At 49.9% G+C, this 27371-nt stretch overlaps 1 protein-coding gene and 1 long non-coding RNA gene across 2 annotated transcripts in view; one reads left to right on the top strand and one right to left on the bottom strand.

Annotated features, from left to right (window-relative positions):
• The window catches only part of FHAD1 (forkhead associated phosphopeptide binding domain 1), a 155402-nt gene that overhangs the window by 43786 nt on the left and 84245 nt on the right, over positions 1 to 27371 (bottom strand). Inside the window, exons 11-18 of the mRNA XM_025367034.1 lie at positions 27172 to 27279; positions 24570 to 24653; positions 23301 to 23453; positions 22204 to 22399; positions 9680 to 9837; positions 6376 to 6483; positions 6032 to 6139; positions 2232 to 2339 (exon numbers count right to left, since the gene is read on the bottom strand). Of these exons, the coding sequence (XP_025222819.1) occupies positions 2232 to 2339; positions 6032 to 6139; positions 6376 to 6483; positions 9680 to 9837; positions 22204 to 22399; positions 23301 to 23453; positions 24570 to 24653; positions 27172 to 27279 (1023 nt within the window). The remainder of the gene's footprint in view (positions 1 to 2231; positions 2340 to 6031; positions 6140 to 6375; positions 6484 to 9679; positions 9838 to 22203; positions 22400 to 23300; positions 23454 to 24569; positions 24654 to 27171; positions 27280 to 27371) is intronic.
• On the top strand, positions 7701 to 22999 carry LOC112612543. The gene is made up of 2 exons (XR_003116873.1): positions 7701 to 7808; positions 22062 to 22999. It is a non-coding gene; the product is annotated as an uncharacterized LOC112612543 (long non-coding RNA).

The raw sequence follows: 27371 nt of genomic DNA, 5'->3' as shown, positions 1-27371 counted from the left end.
ATTTTTAAATTTAAATTTACATTTTTTTTGAGACGGATTCTCACTCTGACACCCAGCCTGGAATACAGTGGCATGATCTTGGCTCTCTTCAACCTCCGCCTCCCAGGTTCAAGTGATTCTCCTGCCTCAGCCTCCCCAGCAGCTGGGACTACAGGCGTGCACCACCAGGCCCGGCTAATTTTTGTATTTTTAGTAGAGACAGGGTTTCACCATGTTGGCTGGGCTGATCTTGAACTCCCAACCTCAAGTGATCTGCCTGTCTCGGCCTCCCAAAGTACTGGGATTACAGGCGTGAGCCACCGCACCTGGCAAGATGAGTTTATATGTTCATAACCAGGCTGGCACAGAGCCCAAGACACTGCCTGGCTGTAGCCTGAGCTTCGGGACCCCATACCTGGCCCGTATGTATAAGGGAGGCTCTGGGGGTAGCCGTGACCACAGTTTGGGTCCCACCCCTTAGCGTGTCTGTGCTCCCTCTGCCTACCTGGACTCTGACCTCACTTCCCTCATGGGCTTGGCATTGTCCCGCTGCCAAGGGCTTCGCTTCAGGCTGTGCAACCCCCACCCTGCTGTGCCCACTCAACTGCCCACCCCACCTGGACTCTGACCTCACAGGGCAGGTGCATCCCAAGCCATGAATATACTGACTCCTCATATTACACCTCTAGGGCGGTTCTGCCACCACACCCACATGGCAGATGAGGGCACGGAGAGGGCAAGGGGCATGCCCAGGGTCACACAGCCTGTTAGGGCAGAGCTGAGATTTGAGCCCAGAATGAACCCTTTAGCCCACCAAGCTCTGCAGTTCCTTCCCCGTCTCTCCCATCTATTTCCTTCCCCTGCGCCCTGGTGCCTCCCATCTTGGGTCAGCTTTGGTTTCATTCCTCACCCAGTCTCCTTCCCCCCCCCCCCGAACCGCCCCCCACCTCCTGGCAAGCTCAGGTCCTGACCTTCACACCTGTGCCACTTTATCCAGTGGTCCTCTCTGCCCCCAGGCTCCTTTTCCCTTCCAGTTCTCACTGGAATGTCACTTCCTGAGTGGTCCTGCCCTCGGGCACCCTCCAGCCTGCTTTGGCTTTGTGGCCCTGGAGCCGCCCCTGCTTCCGCAGGCTGTCTGTTTCCCTGCGCTAGGATGGAAGCTCTGGGCAGCCTGGCCCTGGTCTGTCTTGCTCACTGCGATGTCCGTGGCACCCAGAACCGGGCCTGGCACATGGTGGGTGGATGAATGAAACTGAGATCAGCAGGTGGATAAATGAATATTTATGGGTAGATGAATGAAACCAAATCAAACCATTCACTGAGCCATCAGCTCTGTTTCTGGAAGTTCTGTGGGGGCCAGGAGGTGTGTGTCTGTGCCACCTCTGTCCCCAAAGCCCAGCTCATGGAGATGCCATGTGGGTCCCTGAGTGACCTCCTCCTGGCTCCCCGGCTCTTACTTCCAGGGTGTGACCTGGGCATCCGGGCTGACCTGAGGGCCTGCCTCTCATGCTGCTCTGGGCAGGTGTGTCTGGTGGGCCAGGTCCCTAGGTTGGTGGCACTGGGGTGGGTGGATGTGGATGTCTCCAGCTCTGACCCCTCCTTTCCTCCCTGGTGTCATTCTGTCCTGGGGTGCCCATCTGCTTGTCCATTCCAGAAGGCGCTGATTCCTGTGGCTTATCTGATGTGACAACCACGTGGGCTTACTATGCACCCACTTGTGCCATCTCTTTTTGTGCTCTTTGTGTCCTTTACTCCTCAGCCAGTCCAGGGAAGGCCTGCTCCGGAGTCCACGACACCAGCAGGCCAGGCCAGGAGCAGTGCTTTCTCCCGTGGCCATGCCGGGTGTGGCACACATGCCTCTTTACCGTGAGGACGATGCTCGCTAAGCCCCTGACCCAGGCTGAAACCCAGGGTTCTCTCCTGGGGAGGATCCCTCTTTCCTAGGTAGCTGAACCAGAGAGCAAAAAGAACTTTCCGAGGGCCTTCTAGGATGCAGGGTGCAGTCCTATGTACTTTACACCTGAGAGCATCTAATCTGATGAGGCAGGGACTTAGCATTCCCATTTCACAGACAAGGAAACTGAGGGATAGGGAGGTGGCGATCTGCCAGAGGTCACATGGCCAGTCAATGGCAGATCTTGGCCACTTCAAAGGGAGGCGTGACTGTGATACCTGCCCGATTTCCCACCAGACTCTCCCGGGGATCTCCCAGTAGCTCCTTCCAGAAGATTCTTTCCTGCTGCTGCTCATACCTCCTTCTGTTGGGTTAAGTGGTTCTCCAGATCCTGAACTTTTCTCTTTTCTGACTCCAAGGCTTCCTTTGCTTTTCTTTTTTCATGGGCTATGCTGCTCTCCAAAACCTGCAAATCAACGACCAGTGCACTTGGTGGCCTGCACATTTAGGGGGAAAATTGCTAGTAATGATCATAATAATCATAGTAACAATAACAGCCGAAGTGTTGGGGCGGCTATTAGATACGCCTGGGCCCCTGGCCAGCCCTTCAGTCTCACAGCAACTCTGTCAGAGAAGTGCTGAGAGTGCCCATTTTACAGATGAGGAAACTGAGGAGCAGGAAGTCTGAGGGCCCAGAGCCACACTCTTTGTCAGAGGTGAGGCCAGGATCTGAAGTCTGCGCAGAGGAAAGCACGTAGCCTGAATAAAGAGCTCTGGACAGGGAACCCGGGAGCAGTGGGGGCAGCTTCCTGTCACAGGGCCAGGCAGCCTCTCTGATCAAAAGAAGAGTCTCGTTAATAATGGAATTTCCATTATTGAAGTAAATCTCTTCAACAGAATTCGGTTTCAAGAGAAGGGCAGTATGTTGGATTAATGAGCCACAATATGCCAATTTCTAGAAGGGACAAGCAATGTTCTGGTAGGATGCAGGGACGAAAGCGTGGCCAGTATTGAGTGCCCTAATCAAGGAGTTTTGTCTGGGAAGTTACTTGCTGGTAAGCTATTCAACTAAACAGCTTAGTGTAAATCACCAAAGGAAATATGTTGCCAGCCTGTTTCCAGTCACCACAAGAAGGGCCACCTCTATTTTCCAATGGCTTGTCTTTCAAACACCAGGTTAACTGTCAGGTATTTAGAACTTGGAAGATGGTTGCCATTATAACCAGTGGTGAGGGCCCCAGACGAGCCCGCAAAAAGTGGTTAATCCAGAATATGGCTGAGGATATTGTATACTTTGCAGTGAAAAGTAGTTGACAAAACTCCAACACTCTGCTGTCCCAACACCAGCCTTAAAGCAGAAGAAAAGTGACATCATAAGAATTTCATGTTTATTTGGATCCTTTGAAGTGGGTTTTGAGGTAGGACATTTTCTTGTGAACTGTGAAAGAGACTTTGAGGCACTTCCTAGGGACTTAGGGTTGGCTCTGCTGTGTCTGACTCTGCGTCTATACTCGCCAGGCCTTCCTCTGGGCAGCTCCTCTGTAGCCGGGACAGGTACTACTGGGCAGAGAGGCCTTGCCTGGCTCACACGCAGGCCCTACATACCCAGTTGCCGTGCTTCCAAGTTCACAACGGATAACGGGGATTAACTTTGAACATGACCTCAAGATCCAGATTATGACCTAGTGATTCTGTTGACCTTAAAAACCCTGATAATGTGGCGGAAGAGCTAATGAAAAGAAAATCAGGCCGGGTGCGGTGGCTCACGCTTGTAATCCCAGCACTTTGGGAGGCCAAGGCAGGCAGATCGCTTGAGGCTAGGAGTTCAAGACCAGCCTGGCCAACATGGTGAAACCCCGTCTCTACTAGAGATACAAAAAATTAGCCAGGCGTGGTGGTGTGCGCCTATAATCCCAGCTACTTGGGAGGCTGAGGCATGAGAATTGCTTGAACCCGGGAGGCAGAGGTTGCACTGAGCCAAGATCATGCCGCTGTACTGCAGACTGGGAGACAGAAAAAAAGAAAATCAAATAGCCACTGGCAGTTGAATGGAGCCTGTGGCTGGGGCTGCTCTTTCAATTTTCCCCGATAGGAAGCCACAGAGAAGTTCTGCCAGAAGTAGGCTGACATTTTAACAGACCCAGGGTGACCCAACCACAGATCCTCTCTGCAATGAAGCTTGAATTTTTCTCCCGAGCCCCATGGCCTCAAAGTCTCTAAATTCAAGGATCTTCCCCAGGCCTTTGCTGTTGACATCTTGGGGCATTTTTTTTTTTTTTTTTTTTGAGACAGAGTCTCGCTCTGTGGCTCAGGCAGGAGTGCAGTGGCCGGATCTCACCTCACCGCAAGCTCCGCCTCCCGGGTTTACACCATTCTCCTGCCTCAGCCTCCCGAGTAGCTGGGACTACAGGCGCCTGCCACCTCGCCCGGCTAGTTTTTTGCATTTTTTAGTAGAGATGGGGTTTCACAGTGTTAGCCAGGATGGTCTCGATCTCCTGACCTCACGATCCGCCCGTCTCGGCCTCCAAAAGTGCTGGGATTACAGGCTTGAGCCACTGCGCCCGGCCCATCTTGGGGCATTTGACTCAAGTGACTCCTTGGAGACCCTGCTCCTCATCCCCACCCCTGGAGGCATTACTTGGGGGCAAACCTCAGTGATGCTCTGGGAGAGGCTGCAGGACACAGCTGTGCCACAGACTGCAGCGATGGATGGGCAAGGATTTTACTTGAGGAGTCGATGTTGATGAAAAACAAATACCCAAACAGAAGAAGGGGCACAAGTGGCAGCAGAGACAGTAGCAACAGCTGCCATTTACTCGGCAATAATTCCACAGGCCAGGCCCTCCATTATACACTAGATCTGAGCCCACAGCTGCCCCTTCGAGAAGGGAGGTAGTGATAGGTCTGCTGCAGCCAGGAAGTAGCCCCGCTTGGATTCGAACTCATGTCTCATCTGGCTGCAAAGCCCGCACTCCTCTGTGCTGTGTCAGGACTGAGGAATTCATGAAAGCAGACATGAAAAAGGATCAGGGATCTGAGGGTGACCACAAGCTAAACATGAATCCACAAATGTGGCAGAGCTTTCCCAAACGCTAGTTCGGACATATTAACAGAAGTAGAACATCTTCAATGAGGGAGGGAAAAGTCCTCCCCTTAGGCTACCGTGGCTGGAGAACAGCGGTTCTGGCCACCTCCCTTTAGGAAGAAAATGGGTGATGGGTGACAAACTCAAATGCCTATGAAGCCCAGACAGATACCAAAAAATGACGTGGGCTGTGTTTAATGCAATAGGGAGTGGTGAAAACTGTGGCAAACTGCTGCTACCCGGTGGGGCTTCTAGTCCATTTTTGCTTTTTCGGGAGTGGATGGAAATCTGAACTTTTAAGTAGATTCTATGAATTCAAAGTAAAATATTCTGGGGCCAAACGTAACCTCCACAGACCCTGTTTAGTCGCTGAGCTTCCCAGCCTGTGACTTCTGGAGAGCAGCACAGGCCACAGGAGGGGGCCAGCACCAGGTTCCAGTCCTGTGAGGGGCCTGAGGAACAAGGGTGCTTGGGCCTGGGGAGGAGCAGATGCAGGGCACGGGCGCCTCTATTTTCACACATCTGAGTCATCGTGTGGAAGAGGAAGTGGACGTACCTCGTGGGAGCGCAGGGGAGGGTGGAGGATTGATACTCTTCTGGGGCATAAGAGTTTGACCCAACTCAACCTAAAGGGAAAACTTTCTGTTGGCCTGAGGCATCCATGCTGGGAGGGACTGCCCTGGGGTGGAGAACATTCCTCAGTGGTGGTGCTCAAGGCTGGATGCTGGTGGAGGGTCCATGCAGCCCTGAGGTCCCATGACTCTGTCATTCTACCGTTTCTGTGCTTTGGAACACAGAATATGCCCATGTCACCATTCCTACCTGTCTCCCAAGTGCTCTCTCTGACTGTGTTTTACACTGTTTATAGTTTTTTCCCAGCTGGTTGTCAAGGTTACAACTCTGGGGTTCCCTTGAGTCTCCCACGCTTCCCGAAGTAGCTGAGTCCACCCAAACGCAAACTCCATGAGGAAGCTCCACCACACTCTCACCCCCATCATCAACGGCTCTGAACTTAATTCCACATGGCCCTGAAGCCGACTGGGGCTCAGCCGACTCTATCTCCCCGGGCATACCTCCTTCTGGTGGGCCAAGCGTTTCTCCAGCTCTTGGACTCTTGTCTGCTCTTCCTCTAATGCTTCCTTCACTCTGTTCTTCTCCTGGGTAATGCTTTCCGCCAAAGCCTGAGTCAAGGATCATTGTTTAATAGACATGGTTACCGTGGCAGGAATTTGGACTCTGCCAGGCACCACATAGGTTACCTCTTCCCTCTTGACTGCACCTCCCTGGGGGGGGCTGTGGGTGGCACAGCCCTGGAACTCAGAGCCAGCGGGCCCAGACCAGAGCCCCAGATCCACCCTTCTTAGCTGCGGGGCCTTGATGTGGGCTCGAGCTGACTCTGTCTCCCTGAGCCACGTACCTTCTTCTGCTGGGCCAGGAGGCTCTCCAGCTCTTGCATTCTCTTCCGTTCTTCCTCCAAAGTCTCTTTCGCTCTGTTTCTCTCTTGCGTAATGCGCTCCTCCAAAGCCTGGAAACCAATGACTGTTGTTTAATAGACACGGTTACCATGGCAGGAATTTGGACACTGCCAGGCACTGCATGGGCTACCTCTTCACTCCTCACCACACTCCCCTGGGGAGGCTGTGGGCAGCAGAGTCTAGGAGCTCGGAGCATGTGCTCTGGAGTCAGGAGACCCAGGGTAGAGCCCCAGGTTGATCCTTTCCAGCTGTAAGACACTGGGGAAGTAAAGCTACCAGAGCCTCAGTTGCCCTGCCTGTACAATGGAGACAGTAATAGTCTTCCTGTGTTGGGTTGATGTGAGGGGTGGATGGGATGACGAGCACGAAATGGCTGGCACAGTGATAACCACGCTTCCCACCTTGCAGACGAGGAAACAGGCTTACATGAAGGAATCCACCCAGTTTACTAGTAAATCACATGAGTAGGGCTTCTAACTCTGACCCATTTGATTCTGAAGCCTGTGTTCTAAACCAGAGGTTAGCAAACAACGGTTTAGAGACCAAATCTGGTCTGTTTTTGTGAATAAAGTTTTATTGGAACACTCTGTGCTTGCTGTGTATTGTCTATGGCTGCTTTTGCAGAAGAGCAGAGAGCATATGACCTGCAAAACTGAAAATATTTACTATCTGGCCCTTTATGGGACAATTTGGCCAATCCCTGATCTAACGCATCGGTGTGTGCACAAATCAAGTGACTGTTGTCAACAACTGGTAATAAGAAAAGAATGCTAGATTGATAGAGGAACCCAGACTTTTTTTTTCCCCTCTTTGAAACAAAGTCCTCAAACAAGTCAAGATTCATGAGAGGGAGGCTACTTAATGAGCCTGGACACATGTTTTTTCGGAAAGGGCAGGTGATGGGAGTCAGAAGGGCTAAGGAAGGCTCACATAAAGTCAGGACACCTGGCACTGATGTCCAAGAGGTAACTTTCCAAGGAGTCCCCAGGGTCAAGTCCATCAATCCGACTGTCAGAGGAAGGGCGACCTTCGAGTGTCACGGTCTGTCTGGCAGGGACCTGATGTCGCTTCCTCCCTCTGCAAGGACGGTGGGGTGCATCGAGGTTTGCAGGTTTAAAAGAGGGGCTGACGCCAGCTCTTAGAACACTCTGCCAGGCCAGTGTCGCCATGGGTGTCTAGGAAGACTAGGCAGGCGCCCAACGCAGTGTTTAACACGGTGGGGCTGAAATACCAGACCCTGACAAGGGAAAAAGTCCATCCAAAATTAAAAAGAGAAAATAAGGCATTTGGAATGCCGATGTTAAAAGGAGAAGGTAATCAGAGAAGAGAAAAGGAAGTCGGTGGAGAGTTCTGTGAACATCCTGAAGATTTCTAGGTACTTTCTGGTTTTATTTTCTTCTCTGTGGAACAGTGCTGGCTTCTTCCATATCTAAATGCCCTTCAAAATGTGCCCGTCTTGATTTATAGCTATCATTAATATTACCTTTATGCGGATTGCACATGATTTGGTCAGATGGCTCTTCCTTTTTAATCTTTTATTTCGCAAATGCAGAAAAGCAGAGAAAGAGGCAAAGAGAAGGGGGAGGAGGAGGAGACCGATGTCTTGGGGTAACTGGACACACATGTGAGGATGGAGATGAAAGGGGGAGAGGTCTGGAGGGCAGGTGTGTGTGGCAGAGGAGCTGGGGAAAGATGGAGAAGGTGGCAGGTCCAGTCCTCTTCTGGGGAAGAAAGGAGAGATCTGGGAAGAGTTGAGGTCTGGTGGATCTGGGGCTGCTATCTTGCGGGGGCTGTGAGCAGGGTCAGCACGCACAGGCTGCTCCACACCCACCCACGACAGTGGCTCGCAACTGTGGCTGCACTTTGCAACCACCCGGGAGTGCTTAGAAATCCCAGAGCAGGGGCCACACCCTCACCCCACTTAGATCACAATGCGGAGAGTCGGTGAGGAGAGGTGCAAGGCATTAGTAATCTTTAATCTCCTAAATGACAAAAGTCATAAAGACGGTAAAATTCATGGGAGGGGTCCCTGAATATCAAAAAGGGCCAACCCTTGGGTATGGCGGCTCATGCCTGTAATCCCAGAACTTTCGGAGGTTGAGGTGGGAGGATCACTTGATGCCAGGAGTTTGAGACCAGTCTGGGCAACACAGAGAGACCCCATTTCTACAAAAAATAAAAATATTAGCTGGGTGTGGTGGTGTGTGCCTGTGGCCCCAGCTACTTGAGAGGCTGAGGTGGGAGGATCACTTGAGTCCAGGAGCTCAAGACCAGACTGGGCAACATAGCAAGATCCCATCTCTACCAAAAAAAAAAATTATCTGGGTGTAGTGCCATATGCTTGTGGTCCCAGCTACTTGGGAGGCTGAGGTGGGAGGACTACTGCAGCCTGGAAGTTTGAGGTTGCAGTGAGCTGTGATCACACCACTGCACTCCAGCCTGGGCAACAGAGCAAGACCCCATCTTAACAAAAAAAAGGGCCAACTCTAGGACAGTGATGAGAATCAGCTCATTAAATAATACAGTTTCCTGGCCCTCTCCAGATGTTCTGATTTAACGGGTCTGGCGTGGGGACCAAGATCTGTATTTTTAGCAAAACATCTGGGTGGTTCTGATCAAGAAACTTTGGGAAAATCTTCCTCTAAGACTTCACCCTAAGAAAATGTGGATCTGCAGACTGGTAGCGTCAGCACCATCTGGGAGCTTGTTGGAAATCTAGCGTCTCAGGCCTGCTGAGACAGAATCTGCATCTTAACCAGATCCCCAGAAAATTCACGGGCACCTTTGAGTTTTAGAGATGCTGCTGTCTTCTAACTGGCCTGGTTTCTAGAAAAGTCAGTAGCAATTTTGGCCATTTGTTTTCCCTGATATGTATAAAGAGAAAGCAAAAGACTGAAATTTGTCATCTGAAGTTGATCTTGTGCACATTTAGAAACAGTCTGTCAGCTACAAACCAGGACCTGCAGCGATGACTCAGATTTTATAAAGCTGACTGCAATGTGTACACAAACAAGGCACCGTTTCCTGAAATTTCAATCACGCTGCCTTTTCAAGCTGATTTTGCTGTGAGTTTTAGAATTCAAACTTCATGTTAAATCCTCCCCACTTATTCACCCTGTTTAATTAATTTAGTTTCACGGCACCAAACAGAGTAGCTGAGATTTGTCTAAGTACATATGCCCTCAATTTCCCATATAAAAGACCATTTCATCAATTTTCAGTAGTAAAGCAAATGACAGGGACCACCTTACCACCTTCTCTTCCGTCAGTTGCCTGATTTTGGCTTTCAGCTTCTCCTCTTGCTCTAGCCTCTCCTCGTTCAGCTGCTTCTTCTCTGCCAGATGCTCCCGCAGCTTTTCTTGCAGTAAAGACTGCTGAGTTTCTTGAGAACTGTTGAACTTGATCTGAAATGAGAGAAAAGTAAACCGATGCTGATGGGGGACAGGCCTAACTAAAGAGTCTTTCCACATTTGTTTACCAATTGTTTACCTTTCATGGGACAAAGGTTTACCCAAAAGTTTCTTAAAATCACAGAACACCACAGCATGCAGTGGTTAAGAATTCAGACTCTGGATCTAGAAAGAATCCCAGCTCTAATTGTTTCTAGACACTTCCTCATTTAGAAAATGAAGTTAATAACAGTATTGACCTTTTAGAGTTGTGAGGATTAAGTGAGATAATGATGGAAAGCTTTTAGCAGTGCTGAGCACATAGTAGGTGTCTAGTAAGTGGTAGGTGGGTGTGAGAAAAAAAAAAGCAGTCATTTAGGAGCCAGGAGGCTTGAACATTTGTCTTGATTCTTCACCCATTAGCTGTGTGACACTGAAATTGTCCTTATCTGAAAAATGAGGAGAAGGGACTAGACCAGGGGTTGACAAACTACAGCCCACAGGCCACATCGGGTCCACTGCATACTTTTGTAAATAAGGTGGCTTTTTTTTTATTTTTTATTTTTTTCTGAGCTGGTGTCTTGCTCTGTTGCCCAGGCTGGAGTGCAGGGACACGATCTTGGCTCCCTGCAAACTTCACCTCCTGGCTTCAAGTGATTCTCCTGCCTCAGCCTCCTGAGTGGCTGGGATTACAGGTGCCCACCACCACACCTGGCTAAGTTTGGTATTTTGAGTAGAGATGGGGGTTTCACCATGTTGGCCAGGCTGGTCTTGAACTCCTGACCTCAGGAGATCCAACCACCTCGGACTCCCAAAGTGCTGGGGATTACAGGCATGAGCCACCGTGCCCGCCATAAATAAAGTTTTATTGGAACCGTGGCATACTTATCATGCCCATTGCCTACATATTGTCTATGGCTACTTTCATTTTACTGTAGTAGAGTGGAAGAGGTATGAATATGGTCTGCAAAGCATAAAATATTTACCATCTAGCCCTTTACAGAGAAAGCTGCCAATCCCTGGACTCAAGCCTCTGTGGCTGATTGGCACGGTGGTCCCTTCTTCACCCCACTCTATCCATGTCTAGGGCTATGTAACTTGCAGTGCCTGCCCATATTTTGCCTCCAGACACTGAACTCAGCCATGTGACTTGCTCTGGCCAATGGGATCTTAGCAGACATAACACAAGCAGAGGATTGAAAAACACTATGTGATTGGACCACTTTCTCTTCTACCTCTGCAGTCTCCCTAAGAACAGCCTAGGTTTGCTTGCTGGGGGATGAGGGACACGTGGAGCTGAGTCGCCCCAGCTGAGGCCGGTCTAGATCAACCAAAGGCCAGCTAACACCCAGACAAGTGGGCAGGCCCATCCAAGGTCAGCAGAGCCACCTTGCCACTGACCCCAGACACGTGAGCAGTAAATAGCAACTGCTGAATGCCGCTGAAGTTTTGTGGTTATTATATAACACTCTTATGGCTATAGTTATCAGAATGCTATAATCCCTAAAGCTCATTTGCCTCTAGAATATTTCTTTTCTTTTAGTAATTCTGCTGCCTGTACTATAGATAGCTGTATTTTGTCCACTGGATTTAACAAACACAGTTTTCAAAATCTGATGGCAGTAAGGCCAGGCACAGTGGCTCACACCTGTAATCCCAGCACTTTGGGAAGCTGAGGTGGGTGGATCACTTGAGGTCAGGAGTTCAAGAGCAGCCTGGCCAACATAATGAAACCCCATCTCTACTAAAAATACAAAAATTAGCAAGGCATGGTAGCAGGCGCCTGTAATCCCAGCTACTTGGAAGGCTAAGGCAGAAGAATCAATGGAACCCAGGAGGCAGAGGCTGCAGTGAGCCGAGATTGCGCCACTGTACTCCAGTCTGGGCAACAGAGCGAGACTCGGGAAAAAAAAAAAAAAAAATCTGATGGCGTTAAGTCTTCTGGGCCTTTGACAGAGGAAAACAAACAGTGTGGTTGGCCCAGGAGGCCAGACAGACGGCAGCACCCTGTCCTTGTCCTTACCCTCCTGGGAGATCTTAGCCAACCTTTTCTGTACCTCTTTGTGTGCAAACAGAGAAATCGTTTCGCCTGTTGGAGGGTGTGGACTGACTAGCTGATAAAGAAAAACCAGGTTTCAAATGCACAGTGCTGTATAAATGCCAACCGGGGGCCGAAATGAACTTTGGAAAAAAAGAAATTAAAAGAATTACCTGAAGTTCCTGGGTCTGGCTCATAAGTTTTTTATAATGTTCCAGAAGATATATCAGATACAAAGAGAACCCTTAAAAAAACAGAAGCAGGAAGAATGTAAGTATCAATTCAATTCAACTCCAAAGCTTGCAGACAGGTGGATGAAGGCAACGTTGCCATCCCATCAAAACAACATGAGCTGTCATCCAACCTGTGGTTTTAAAGTCGTTGATAGGCAGCCGGGCACGGTGGCTTAGGCTAGACATGGTGGCTCACGCCTGTAACCCCAGCACTTTGGGAGGCTGAGATGGGCAGATCACCTGAGGTCAGGAGCTCGAGACTAGCCTGGCTGGCCAACATGATAAAACCCCATCTCCACTAAAAATACAAAAACTAGCTGGGTGTGGTGGCGCATGTTTGTAATTCCAGCTCCTTGGGAGGCTGAGGCATGAGAATCACTTGAACCTCGAAGGCAGAGGTTGCAGTGAGCCCAGATTGTGCCACTGCATTCCAGCTCGGGCAACAGACAGAGACTCGGTCTCAAAAAAATAAAAATAAAAATAAACATAAAAATAAAAAAAGGAGTTGATAAGCCTTGGTTGAGCTCACATCCAACTTTCTTTTTGGAGGTGGAAAATAAACCATCAACAAAACACCTATTAACTGTCTACTCTGTGTAAAGCATGGTGCTGAGTGTGGGGGATGGTCAAAAGCCAAGACCTCCAGGGGCTTGCAGTTCAGTCCGACAGACAAGGTGTAAATGCCTGCTGGAAACACGCAATGACCTCAGGTGGCGTGTAAGTGACTGCTGAAGGAGAGGCGAGGGTGAGGGTCTCAGAGGAGGGAGACATCATTCCTGGAGTGAGCGAGCAAGGCCACTTGGTTGAAGAACCACTGGGTGTGGGTGCTGTTGGGTGGGCAGAATTCAGTGAGCCGGGGGAGGGTGCTTCAGAACAGGGGTGTGTGGGGCTGAATGATGACCTCCTACGATTCCAGGTCTGAATCCCTGGAACCTGTGGGTGTGACCGTACGGGGCAAAAGGAGCTTGGCAAATATGATTTAAGTTCAGGATTTCGAGGTGCGGTGTTATCCTGGATTATCTGGGTGGACCCAATGTCATCACATGGCTTCTTATGAGAAGGAGACAGAGGGAGGTTTGACCACAGACAGAGGGGAAGGTGATGTGATGGAAGGAGAGAGACCGGAAGATGCCACGTCACTGGCTTTGAAGATGGAGGAAGGGGCCACGAGCCAAGGAATGCAAGGAATGAAGCTCTAGAGGCTGAAGAAGGCCAGGAAACGGATGCCGCCCTAGAACCTCCGGAAGGAACTTTAACTCGGTGAAACCGAATTAATCCTGAACGCTAAGAGAATAATGTGTTGTTTTAAGCCACTCTCTTGTGGTCATTTGTTACAATAGTCACAGGAAGCCATAGCTTCGTACAGGGATGTGGGGGTGGTGGGGGTGGGTTAGGAAAAGGCAGTGCTCCTCCGGGGAAGTGCTGAGCTTACTTGGGCTGGAGTAGATGATGGGAGAGGGAGGAGCAGATGGTGGAGAAGGCGTGGAAGGGTGAGGTGAAGCTGTGACAGGCCTGCAACCATCACCTTGAGAGAGGAAACTTGATTTAAACATGATTGAAAGGTGCCCAGTGGGTCCCCATTTTATAGATGAGGCAGTGGCGTTCTGAGACGCGGGCCTGCCCGACGCCACACAGCAGGCCAGTGGCTGAGCCAAGACTAATTGGTGTGACTCAGGGTCTGAGTCACTATTCTAGCAGCTGGCAGAACAGTGAAGTAGCCTGATGAAGAGTGGTGTGTGTGTGTGTGTGTGTGTGTGTGTGTGTGTGTGTTTCTTTTGCAGAAAAATAACTGGGCTGCATTCGAGAGGCTGGAGCTGGCTGGGCTTCTTTGCTGCAGCACTGCTGATAGGTCCGGCCATATTGCTGGTATTGCACTGCTGACATTGTTGAGTCTGTGCCGTGGGGGCTGCCTTAGGCATTGTGGGATGGTTAGTAGCATCCCTGGTCTCTACCCACTGGATGCCAGGGGCACCCCCACTCACCCCACCCCAGTTGTGACAACCAAAAATGTCACCAGACAATCCTGGATGTTGCCTGTGATAAGCTCCCCTCCTCCGAGTGAGAGGCAGGGAGCTCTGCTAAGGGCCCGAGAGATGCCCAGGAATTCAGTACTGATCCTCTAACCGAGGGTGGGAGAAGCGAGGAGGAGAAGGAAGAAAGGGAAAGCATTTCAAAGCGGTAGAATGGTGGCCGCGCCATCAGACGGGAGAGAGACAGGGTGGGGTTGGGGTGGGGTGTGGCAGGGGGAGAGGAGCCCCCAGGCTGTTTCAGACATGCTGAATTGGAGGCATGGGCAGGACTCGAGGGAGGGATGGTCAGCGGAGAGCTGGACATGCTGACTGGCAAGGCCGGCCCAGCCCAGCCCATCCAGGGTCCTCGTGTGAATGAAGAAAGAGGCCCCCTTCTTCCTGGTGGCCATGGCCCCCAGCCAGGGACCCTACCTGCTGCCTCGGCTGGACTCCCTGCACCATCTTCCCGGCAGCCCCTCCTGCAGAGGCGTCCGTATGGATAACACATAGTAGTGGCTGGGGAAGCCCGGAAGTGCAGAGTTTCTTTGTGAGAAAGGAGACGGGGTGGACCAAGGGCTGACTGCACAGGAGAAAACACCCTCGTTAGGGACAGGAGTTGGTGAAGGGGGCTGCTGGGAATGAATGGAAAAGATCAGGAGGGAAGCAGAGTGCCCCAGGGCCTGAAGAGCTGAGGGGCAAAAGGGTTCAAAAAAGAGAACGAAGAGTGTTGGGCAGGTCAGAGACACGGTCCCCAAGAGGGTGGTGGCCCAGTCAGTGCTGCAGGGGGCCCACGTCAGTTACTTGGCAGAAAGGCCAAGAAGTTGGCAATGAAGACCGAGGGTGCAACATGCTTCTTAAAGATCACAGGTGAAGACAGGAGTAAGAGCAATTGAAAAGGAGCAAAAGAAGCAATGGATTCCAGAGAAGAATGATTTTTTTCAGGATGGTAGAGCCATCTTGAAGTGCCCCTTCGATGGCAAAGGGAAGGAACTAAGAGGAAGAGAAAGGCCGCAGACACCAAAGAAAGAAGAATTTTGTGCACAAGGTCCCTGGGAAGGAGAGGAAAGGGGAGACAGGGCAGGGTACGTGCTGCATCTAGGAGGAAGACCTCGTGGGGATGATGGAGGGAAGGAATAAAAGATGGACACAGAGAGAGAAAGGAAGCGAGGAGAACATGCTTGTGCATGGGGCAATGCACCATTCGGAGGATTTCCAGCACAGAAACGTGAGAACAGCAATATTATAATAATAGCACACCTCCTGTATGCCAGTGCTATGCCAAGAGTCTGATACATCTTTCTAATCATTATAAACAACCTGGCAAGGAAGTGTGCTCATATTTATAGGTGAAACGACAGAAGCTCCCCAAGGTTAAGCTACAGAGCTGGTAAGTGGTAAATCAGAATTCAGACCTAGGTCTGTCACTCTCTTTTCAAAGGGTCTGGAGGCTTGAGAGTACAGGGTTTGGGTTGGTGCATTGGGGAGGTGCATTGCAAGGATACCAAGATGGCGGAGGAGGTGAGATGGCTGGGCTGACATTGGCTTGGCCCATTGGACCTGGTGAATACAGACATCTGTGGAGGCTCTGTTGGGATAAGTCTGGGATTTTGCTTGACTGCAACGTGTGACCCAGGAACCAAAGGAGAAGAATGAAATCATAGTTGGGATCTGAGGAGGACTGAGGGAGTTGAGGATGCTGAAGGGGAGGCCAGTATTTGATCACCTTTCTATTTCTAGATGAGATGACTAACTGTAATCATAATGGGCGTTTGCTCTTTGGGGGAAGCAACAAGTCTTTCTTATACTTCTGTTTACAAAAGTTATATATGTTGCAGAAATTCACAATGTGGGAAGTGTTTGCTGCTGTGTCTTCCTGTTCGGCATGGTGGCTGGCACACAGGGGCCCTCAACGAACAGTTGTTGAACAACTGAATGGAAGTCAAGGTCCAATGCAATCCCACCCTGCTGCGATAATACTCCTAACAGTTTGATGTCTTTTTCTCAGGGTTGTTCTTTTGCTCAGATACTGACATCTAAAAAAAAATAAAAGCACACTAAGCATATTGTATTGCAACTTGCTTTCTTTTCATTTAAAGACACAGTGTATCTTGGATATCTCAGTGGTTTGCCATGCATGCAGGAAAAGTCCTTTGTTTGTAACAAAGTCTTGCAGAAATAGACACAAACGATGGAGCTTGCAGAGAAAAATGTAAAAAGTCCTTTCCTTCCCTTATCAGAGGAACCCTGAGAAACCAGGCAGGAGGAGTATTCAGCTGACTTTCAAGGTGCCGCTTAAACATTCGTATCCTCCCAGCTGAACCACAAAGCAAATCCTTCACCCTTCCGAACACACTGGACCCCACCAGGCCTCACCTTGTGGGTTACACATGACATCTCACACAAACACTGCAAGTTGTTTCCCTGACGTTTAGCCCACCTGGATTCCTCTGGGGGATTCGTTTCAGGACTTACGTCCTAGTTTGTGACGTGTGTTTTATCTCTTAGGAGGATGTTCTAAGAGGCAGGTAGCCCAGTGGTCAAGAGCAGGCGGTTTGAGATTGGAGGGGCGTGGACTGGGTTGCAGCTTGGTCACCTGGCAGTCGGGACACCAGAGCCACTGTCACGACTCTAAGGAGGAGGCCTCTAGAAAGGGCTGTTGGCTTCAACCCAATTGAGGGCTCACAGCTAAGGAAACACCATTTGCTGCTAAATGGAGACAGGGCAGAGGCTCCAAAGGATGTCACCTGGGTGCAAGTAAACCAGGCTATGTGGCCCACATGCCTGCCTGGCTGGTGGCTACCCATGTTTAGGTCAGATTAAGTCAACAAGTATTGGAGGCTGACGATGACAGCAGCCCCCACCAAGTATAAGCTGCCTGTGACCAGCGCTGCCATGCATGTATCCCATCACTCAGTCCTCATATGCCCCTAAGAGACTGGATGGCCATTTCATGAGCAAGTAAATGGAGACACAGCCACATCACGTAACTGCCCACATAGCTAGTAGGTGCACAGCTGAAATTCAGGCCTTGGCAGTAGGTCCCCAGTGTCCCAGCTTGGAACGTTACTGTGATACAGATGAGGCTTTCTGTGGTTATGGCTCAGGGTAGGAATCAGAGGCAGTTTACCTTAGGGAAAGACGACTCTCAGCTCTGTCGCTGGCCGAGCCGATGACAGCACCCATTCTCGAGGGACTGGGCACGTGCCTGGTACCTTGGTACATCTTCAGAGGAAGTGTGTATGTGTGTAGGGGGTGGGGGTGAAGAGGCAGGGATCATAGGGAAGACATAAGTGTTAGGGTCACGAAGACCTCCGTTTGAGTCCTAGCCCTAATGTACTAGCTGTGTGACCCCGGGCAACTTTTTAACATTACTGTGTCTCAGTTTCTTTACTTTTAAAATACAGGCTGGGCGCTGTGGCTCATGCCTTGTAATCCCAGCACTTTGAGAGTTGAGTGGGTTGCTTGAGCCCATGAATTTGAGACCAGCCTGGGCAACATGGCGAAACTTCATCTCTACAAAAAAACACAAAAATTAGGTGGCATGGTGGCACATGCCTGTAGTTCCAGCTACTTGGGAGGCTGAAGTGGGAGGATCGCTTGAGCCTGGGAGGTGGAGGTTGCAATGAGCTGAAATCATGCCACTGCACTCCAATCTGGGCAACAGAGCAAGAATTTCACTCAAAAAACAAAAAAAAAAAAGATAAATAAAATAAAGATGGTAATCATACGCGCCTCCCTGGGTAGGTGGGAGGATAAAAGTACACAATGCGTGTGAAACACCTAACACAGTGCTAAGTCCCCAGGAGGAGTTAACAACCCGTGCTTTCTACCCTTCTCTTCGGAGCCAGACACGCAGGCGGCTCCTGGGTGTGTGCGGGATGGCGACGAATAGACTGGGGACTCCCTGTCAGCCTCTGTAATGTGAAGTGCCTCGAATCACCTTATCCTGGTGGAGTAATCAGAAAACCAGCTTTGAGCCAGTTTCCTCTTTTCCAAAATGAAGATAATGGGCAAATTATGAACTCATAGAGTTATTGTGAGGATGAAATGAGATCATGTATAAAAAATGCTGAGAACTGTATCTAGAATACAAGTCCTCAGTGATGAATGACTGTCATTGTCACCATAATCACCGTCATCACCGTCATCATTACCTTCCTCCTTCCTCCTCGTCCCTCCCCCCCCATCCTTCCTGCTCATCTTCCTCTTCCCGATCCTCCTCCTGGACTAGCCCTGGGCTAGGAATTAGGTACAAGAGTAGAGAATATGGGGCATACTCTAGCTCACCCTGTTCTTTCAGTCTTTTGGGCACTTGACGTAATATTGCTTGTACTGGAAGAGAAAATGCCTTTTACCATCAACTTCCTCTTCTGCTGAGTGGACAAAAGATGTGCCCTGCTTACCAACCTTTCTGTTATTCTCCATTCTTTTAGTTGTAATCACAGAATATGTAGCCAGCAAACCACCGTTTCCCCAACGAGTGTTTCGTGGAACATCATTCCAAGAGGTTAGCTGGGGGCGGGGGTGGGGGTAAGGGCATCAAGAAAGGGGACCAGTAGTTGGGAAATACTGCTTTCTTTTTCCCCTTCTTGTTGACCCAGGGTGCGTGTTAACCAGGGAGGGATTCTGCAGAGACCTGCTTAATGTCCTTCAAATCTCCCGACTCTATGAAGTCAGAATGAAATGGCTGGTCTGAGGAATGCTGCCTAAAATCAGTCTTCCTTAGCTTTTCTGGAATTACTGGCCTGAAAGCTTAACTTTACAATCTGCATTTATTTATTTATTTATTTATTTATTTATTTATTTATTTATTTATAGACAGGTTCTCACTGTGTCACACAGGCTGCAGTGCAGTGGCATAATCATAGCTCACTGCAGCCTTGAAATCTTAGCCTCAAGGAATCCTCCTGGCTCAGCTTCATGAGTAGCTGGAACTACAGGCCTGTGCCACCATGCCTGGCTAATTTATTATTATTTTTATTTTTTTGGAGATGAGGGGTTTCATGACATTGCCCAGGTTGGTCTTGAACTTCTAGCTTTAAATGATCTTCCTGCCTCAGCCTCCTAAGTTGCTGGGATCACAGGCATGAGCCACTACAACTGACAGCAACCCACATTTCTTAACAGTAATATATGCCTAGATTTATGGACTTAGTCTAGATGACTAAAATGGTCTTGGGAGTGGGAAGGGGACAGTGCACACATAGCTTGGCTCTGTTATTACCAGGATGGAAATCAGGGTCTTTGTTTTAGTTCCGGTCTTGAAGAACAACGAGAACTCTGCTCCATGTTTTACCGCATTTCAAGTAAGCTCACGACTCTGCCTTGATTGCAAGAACAGTAACACTCTCTGCTATATGATGAGGGGAAGGTTCCTACATCAAAATTAATGTTGGTTTTGCTTGTGCTTTTTAATAATGTTACCCCACCTTCTGGATACTTTGGAAGCATCCTGCGGGGGATGTTGAAGCGCCAGGGTTGAAAATCACTCCTCTATTCTTATTCCTTGTGGAAAGAATATAAAACTGAGGCAGGCTCTCTGGAGGGTGATTTGGCAAGGAGAAGCAACAAGCTTCAAAATGTTGGAGTTCCTTAAGGTGCAGCCCTGGGCTCTTTCCCTTCTCTCTCATTAATTTCATGTCAGTCATGAGCTTCCATGAAATCAGGCAAAACATGGAGCAAAGTTCTCCGGCTGTTCTTCAAGATTGAAGAATAAATAATCTTCCGAAGTGATACCATTCACATCTATGGCCTTAATCTTCCTTCCTGCTTTGCTTCCTGCCTGCTTGCCTCCCTTCCTGCTTTCCCTCCTGCCTTCCTTCCTGCCTTCCTGTCTTCTACCCATCCATTCATCCACCCACAGACCCACCTATCCTTCTATCCACCCACCTTTCCTCCCGTCCATCCATCCACCCACCTACCCACACTTCCATCCATCATCCTTTCATCCATCCATCCACCCACCCTTCCATCCATCCTTTCTTCCATCCATCCATCCATCCTTTCTTCCATCCATCCACCCACCCACCCACCCACCCATCCATCCATCCTTTCTTCCGTCCATCCATCCATCCATCCATCCATCCATCCATCCACCCACCCACCCTTCCATCCATCCTTTCTTCCATCCATCCACCCACCCACCCACCCACCCATCCATCCATCCTTTCTTCCATCCATCCATCCATCCATCCATCCATCCACCCACCCTTCCATCCATCCTTTCTTCCATCCATCCTTCCATCCATCCATCCATCCATCCATCCATCCATCTACATTTCCTTCCCATTCATTCCTCCATCCCACAGATATGTATTAGGCCCCTGCTGTGTGGCACGTGCTGTCTGGGTGCTGGGGATACATCATTATTATCTATCCCGACAAGACACCCGGGTAAACAGCTGTCTCTTGGGCATCTCATCTCAGATGTCTCACAGGCACCTCACACTCCTCTTCCCTCTCAAACCTGGGCCTCATCTTGCGTTCTTTGCTCTCAGTTTTAGTGAAGAAATCACATCTGTCTTTTACACATACCAGAAACCAAGAGGTCCTGTTGACTCTCCTCTATCACCTTCCTTCCAACCATCTCCAGTCCTACCACTGAGGCCTGTTGATTTACCTCTTACTCGCTCCTGAATCTGAATCTTCTCTTTCTCCATCCCCACCCTGCCCTAGGGCGGCCTTGTCATCTCTTATGGCAGCCTCCCAAGTGGCTCCTGGGGCACCACGCTGCCTACCCTCCAGGACGTTGTCCGCCTGCCACCAAGATGATTGCCTCAGAATGCAAGCTTGTCCAGCTCCTTACTTAAGACCTTTCACAGGCTTATCTCTGCCCTTAGAATAAAGCTGCTCACCAGGGCCCTGCAAGACCCCACATCGTGGCCCTGGGAAACTCCCTGGCCAGCCTGCCTGGCCCTGTGCCCATTTCTGTTAGCCCCTTGTGCTCTCCATGCTCCCCCTGCCACCACACTGCTCCTGTGCTCGGAATGCTCTCTCTCCCTTCTTTGGCAAACAACTCCTATGCATCCTGCAGATGCCCTGCTCTCCCTGACCAGATCGAACCCTGCACTGCATAGCAACTGTCGCCACTCAGCTTTCATGTTTGTTTGAGTGATTGTCCCATTAATGCCCACCTCATCCTTCCCCCTGAGATCATAAGCTCTTTGAGGGCCCAGTATTTTATTATAAAAAATCTCAAATGTATGGTCATATTGGAAGAATTTTACAGTGAACCATATACGCACGACCTGATTCTACCTGTTCCTGACCCCATTATGTCTCTGCCCTGCACAGCATGTGGCGTCTAGTAAGCAAGCATGCAATCAATCTTTGTTGAAAGAAAGTGGTTCATGCCTTTCCACTTCTAGGAAAATAAAGATAATATAAGCAGGTATATGTGCAACAGTGTTCATCTCAGCATGATTTATGAGTGTGAAAAACTGGAAATCACCTAAGTGCCCATGATAGGGGATTGTCTAAAACAATGGCACATCCCACACAATGGAATCAGTAACCACTGTCAGTAACAGCGATGATGTAGGTCTGTGTCTACTGACGTGGATGATGTACCATTAGGAACAAACCAAAGAAAATTGGGGATAATGTGACACTATTTTTTTGTAAAATTAAAAGTCAATAAACATTCAGTAATGCCTATTGTGTGCCAGGTACTGTTCCAAGTACTTTCCATGTATTCATGCATTTTAATGATCACAACAGCCCTAAAGGGTGGGTACTCCCTATTAGCCTCATTTTACAGATACGGAAACTGAGGCATAGACAGGGCCAGTGCCTAGAATCACGTGGCTATTTCCACGGGAAAATGCCTTGGAAGTTAAACAGTGTAATGAGACTTTGCATAATTTTGATTTAAATTTCCTTTTGCTTCTGTTTCATTTGTCTTCAGTTATCATGTCTCACTTGTGCGTTTTTTTTTTTAATGGAAAATTACGCCTCAAGCAGAGAAGCAGGGGGTTCTGGAGAAAGGAGTAGACTTGGCCAGATACCCAGGATGACTTCCTCAACAGATGTCCCATCATGCTGAGATTCAACACGACATTTTAGAGTCATGCAACCATGTGAGAAAAAAAGTCCCAGTAACCTTTGTCAGCGCTGGAGGGCAGGATCCCAAGGTCCCGGAGGAGCTGCTCCACCTCCTCCAGCCAGGACAGGGCGTGCCTCAGGATGTCCAGCACCACCTTCTGGAGCCCCGAGACAGGTGGGCTCACCTGGAGGTGCTGAAGAAGGTCGACCTCCTTCTTCAGGTCACTGGTGCAACAGGACATTTTCATGCAAGCCTGCAAAGAGGTGAGATCATGAGGAGCCCAGGCCCTGTGGCCAGAAATAGGCCCTGACGTGAACCTTCGAGGAACGTTGACTCTGCAATGAAGCAGGCAGCGCCACATATTGGCCGCCTTGGGAGGGCTCAGTTTTTTCTTTTTAAAAATTTTTATGTTTTGACAGTTTTTTTTTTTTTTATACTCTAATTTGGACTTTTGATGGTCAAAGTGAACCCACTGTTAGGTATATGAAACCCCAAAGCTAAAGTGCCATCAACAGTTTGGCTGCAATGAGAAGCAAATGTGGCTACTTCTTTTTTCCATTCATCAGAATTCCTGCCAAGATCAACACACAAGCTGGTCGGAAAGCGTGGTTTCCTGATTTGAAAGGGTGCTGACAAGCCAGCATTTGCACGAACTCCCCGAACAAGAGCTGCTGATTTCCAGAGAAAGCAGCAGCCACCGCCTGCTCTGATAAGCCATGCTCCAGGGTGGGGGCCGCAGGGCTGTGGCCAAGTCCTCTGGTCCCTGCTCCTCCAGAGTCAAAGGCAATGGTGTGGCAACCGCCTTTTGTGTCTGGGCCAAAAAAAGAAAATGTAAATAAAAAGCAGGAACGTTTCTTTGGTTTCTCTGGAAATAACATGGGGGCTATTTTAAAAAAAGTCTTTTTGGTTGGGGATGGGGGCCGCTCAAAGTCCGTATTTGAAGATGCTCAGGCATCTTTTGTGGACACGCCAAGTTCTTCTGGCAGGCATTTTTTGAGGCCCTTTGTTTTTTCTTCTCCAACAAGAGGAAAAAGTGGACAGAAAAGCCAAGCATTTCTGCCTAACTTGCTCCAAAAAAGCTGGGCAATTTCCCAAGTAAGCAGCACAAACATTAGACAAAGCGACCATTTGTGGACAGCGTAAGGAGGGGCCACCTGGCAGCTGTCCAGCGACGTCCTCAGCTTCTCGATGTTCTCGGTGGTCTCCTCCTGCTTGGAGTTGCTCAGCTGGGTTTCTTTCTGTAGGGTCCACTTTTTCTGCTGAAAATTGATGTTGTCCTCAGTGACCTGGGCAATTTTCTCTATTAACTGGTGAGAAAAAGAAAAAGAAAAAAAAAAGATGCAACATACAGGGATGGGGGGCTCTGGGGGAAGGGGAATAGGAGAGGGGAGAGATGCAACGTAAGTCCCTGTCTCAGCACGGGAGGACGGAGGCCCTGATGTGTCTCGGCGATGGCTGTCAAGGGGGACGTCGGTCCTGTCACCAGGGAATGAATCCCAGAATCAGAGACTTTTTCTTTTTCTTTTTTTTTTTCGACGGAGTTTCATTCTTGTTGCCCAGGCTGGAATGCAATGGTTTGATCTCGGCTCACCGCAACCTCTGCCTCCCAGGTTCAAGCGATTCTCCTGCCTCGGCCTCTGAAGTAGCTGGGATTACAGGCATGCGCCACCACACCCAGCTAACTTTGTATTTTTAATAGAGATGGGGTTTTACCATGTTGGTCAGGCTGGTTTCGAACTCCCAACCTGAGGAGATCCACCCGCCTTGGCCTCCCAATGTGCTGGGATTACAGGCGTGAGCCACCACGCCCGGCCGATCAAAGATTATTTTTAAGATCCGAAGGCCTGTCTTGTGGCCCTGAGTTTGTTCCAGATTCTTCTGTGTTGTATAGGGAGTCAGAACACTGAGCCTGATATTATGGGCTCATAAGCAGCAGGTCAGGTTCTTCCACGCCCACTAAAAGCAGCCCACGGCACATTTTCCCATCTGTACTTTGACACAGGGGGCTAGAAAGTGTAGTGGAAGAACAGCAAGGCAATCATTACAGCCAGACGTCCGCCCTCACTGCCACTGTCAACTTTTCTCCTCTGAAGGAAGGCGCCAGAACGCACTGGCTGTGGGGAGGCGGCTCCCTTTCTCCCAGTGCTAATGGAGGCTAAACATGCACGTCTGGAGACCAGAAGTAAGCCCGAATGGTTTAATTTGATTTTCACAGACACATTTCAAGGGAGTTTTAACTGGCTTTTACTTTAAAAGCCAGGAAATCCCATAAAATCAAAACAAATCTTTATGGTGTAGCAACAGTGTGAAAAATATGCCACCAACAAAAACAGAAACATATGCTCCCAGGGTCTGGAATCCAGATCCCCGAAGAAGAAGAAGAGGAAAGTGAAGGAGCCACGTGGCGGGGACAGCAGACTAACCTGTTGGTCGGTGACGGGCTTGTCTGGGAATGGCTTTGCCCGTCCATAGGTGGCCTTGATGACTTGACTTCTGAAGTGCTCCAGCTGCAGCAGAAAGGGGGCAACAGTGTCAGGGGGGCAGTGGGGGCCGGCAAGCGGGGGCAGCGTTGCCATGGCAGGGTGCGGGAAACACCACTCAGCAGGGTTTGCACGCCTGAATGACCATTCCGCGTTATCAGAATCTTCACTGCTCACGGGGAGTGGCGGTACCCACAGAAGAAAGGAGAACAGCAGGCTTTAATTACTTTTTAGGCACGCCTGCCTAACCCGAACGATGCCTGTGGTCAGTGCACACACATGTCTCAAGCCCTCAGAAGAGCCTCTTGCTGCCAATTATCCAATGGGAAGTCTGGGGCTGGGACCGCTGTTCCATAATTGCTAAGTTGGCACCAGACTGTGAAATAAATATTGAGGCTGTCAGTCCAAGTAAATTGTGTAGTCAGCAAGGAAGCTCGGCAAGAGGAGAATGTTCTCCCTTTCTCCATTTTGTGCCTGAGCCCATAAGCGTCCTGAAGACTGTCCCCACTGTGTTCATCTCGGTATCCCTGGAGCCCACTACAGTGCCTGGTGTGGAGGAGACACTCAAACACCCAGCTCACCTTTGTTGGATGCCTGTACACAGAAACATCAGCTAAAGCCAAGGGCCTCTACTTCTAGTGGCTTTCACTGAGCCCCTCCTGGGTGCTAGTGTTTTCGGGTTAAGGCTGATGAAATAGCAGTTACATTAAGTCCGGGCTTACAGAATCACAAGTCCAAGGTGTCCCGATTCCATCAGAAGTTAGAGGTAAAAAGGAGCCCGACTTTCTCTGGAAATTTACCAACATGGCAGCCCCTGGCGTGAGTCTCCAGTTCCCTGGCAAAATGTGGTTATTAAAGGCTCCAAAGCAGAGCCTTGAAGGGACCAAAAGGGCTACTGCGTCAACTAAAAAGTCAAGGGGGCCCAAGACACAGGTATTTACTGAACAGGGGAAGTTCTAATGGGAAATGTCTTAGGGACATCTCTGCAATGACCCTGCCAGGAGAAGACCAGGTGACATGAGGTTCTCAAAGCCATCCTCTGGTTTCATGGCCAAGGGGAGGGTCCCAGCTCACCCAAAGAATTGATTGTGTAGAGGAAGCCCTGTGAATGATGGTCCCCCCCATTGCCATTAGGGGCTCCCCATAGGAATGGCTGTCCAGGGCCATTGGGAGGGAGAGGTCATCTTAGACATGGCCTTGGGCCTGGGGTCACTTGGCTGGGGAAGGGCAGACTGTTGGACAGGAGCAGGGCCTTGGAGATACAGGAGCGGGAAGATGCTGGGAGGCAGAGACAGGGCTTGTGCTTTCTCTGGACTCTAGATCTGGACCAGTCTCAGGACCTCCAGGGCTCCTCCCAGATGACCTCTGCCCAGAGCTGGAACAAGAATCTTGGCCCTTGGGCAAAGAGCACAGGTCAGGCCCTCAAATCAGGTTTGTGTTGCGGGGAAGGTTGAGGGTAGCCAATGTGCACAGGGAGAGGCCCAGACGGGCAGGTTCTCTGCCCTTGATAAGGGGCTGACACCCCCACAGGAGAAATGGTGCTGGGGGTGACAGTGGTGAAATTTGAATTTTAGGGTGCAGGGACAAAGGCCTGGTCACACTGCCTGGTAAGGCTTGGATAGTAGAAAATGGAAGGGCTTTGGGAACTGAGCTGGGTGGTTTGGAGGGATCCTGGCTTTTAACCTTTCTTGGTAGTTCACCGACCCTCCTGAGAACCCAGTGGGACACATGAGGAGCCCTCCTTACCAGTAATAAAAATACACACACACACACACACACACACGCACACACACACACACACACGTGCGCACACAGACCATTCTGTGGATCCCCTGGAGCCGTGGTTTCCAGGAGAGGGACCCCTGTGGAGGAATCTAGGGTGGTCCTGAGGGTCACATGCCCTCCCATCTTGGTTTCCTGTTTGCCTTCCCTTAGCCCTCGGTAAACTCTCGTCTGCACATTCTGGCCCTCATGACTGTCACATGTGCCAGGAAGGGCCACTGGCAATTTCAGGCCACAGCATCAGAGATAACGTCACCTCCAGATCAGGTCAGAGTGGCTCACCCACAGCCGGGAGTTTCTCCATCCAGCATGCACTTTGGACACTCTGGGGTTTTACCTTATTAAGAAAAGTGGCATTTCCTTATAGACACTGACTGCAATGTCTGCTGGGGCCCGAAGGAAAGAAAGATTGTGGTAAATGTCAGGACTAAAAACATTAGGGAGAAAATGCTAGAGACACCACTGGGGGCAAGGGGCTCGGTTAACTGGGGGCAGGCATGGAGCCGGGATTGGCTGCCTGGACCGAGTCTCAGGTCATTGTAAACTATTCCAGTGGGAGGCCTCCCAGTAGCAGAAACCTGTTTAGCGATGTCCACGGGGGTGGGGAGCTGCAGACAGCCTCTGCTCATGAGATAAATGGGAGAATTAATAATGCACGTCTGTCTTTCTACCTTGGGCATCCTCCTCTCTCACCCCCACTGGCTGCTTGGGTGCAATCACTGGGGAGCGTGGGCCAATGAGGGGGGCTCTGGAACACGCCTACCTGACCTACTGCCCTCTCCAAATTGATTTTAATGAGGCTCTCTCTGTTCCCCATTTCTTGCAGCTGAAGCAATTTCCTTCTGGAATCCTCCTGAAGCTTCTCTTCAACCTGAAATGACGATGAAAGCGAGTGCTTGCTGCTAATGTGATCATAATGCACTCTGGGGAAATTCCTCTAGGACATCTAATGGCCGTGGGGGG

Source organism: Theropithecus gelada, chromosome 1, assembly GCF_003255815.1.
Source record: "Theropithecus gelada isolate Dixy chromosome 1, Tgel_1.0, whole genome shotgun sequence".
NCBI lineage: Eukaryota > Metazoa > Chordata > Mammalia > Primates > Cercopithecidae > Theropithecus > Theropithecus gelada.
Note: the sequence above shows the minus strand (reverse complement) of the source record. Positions and strands in the feature narration are given on the sequence as shown.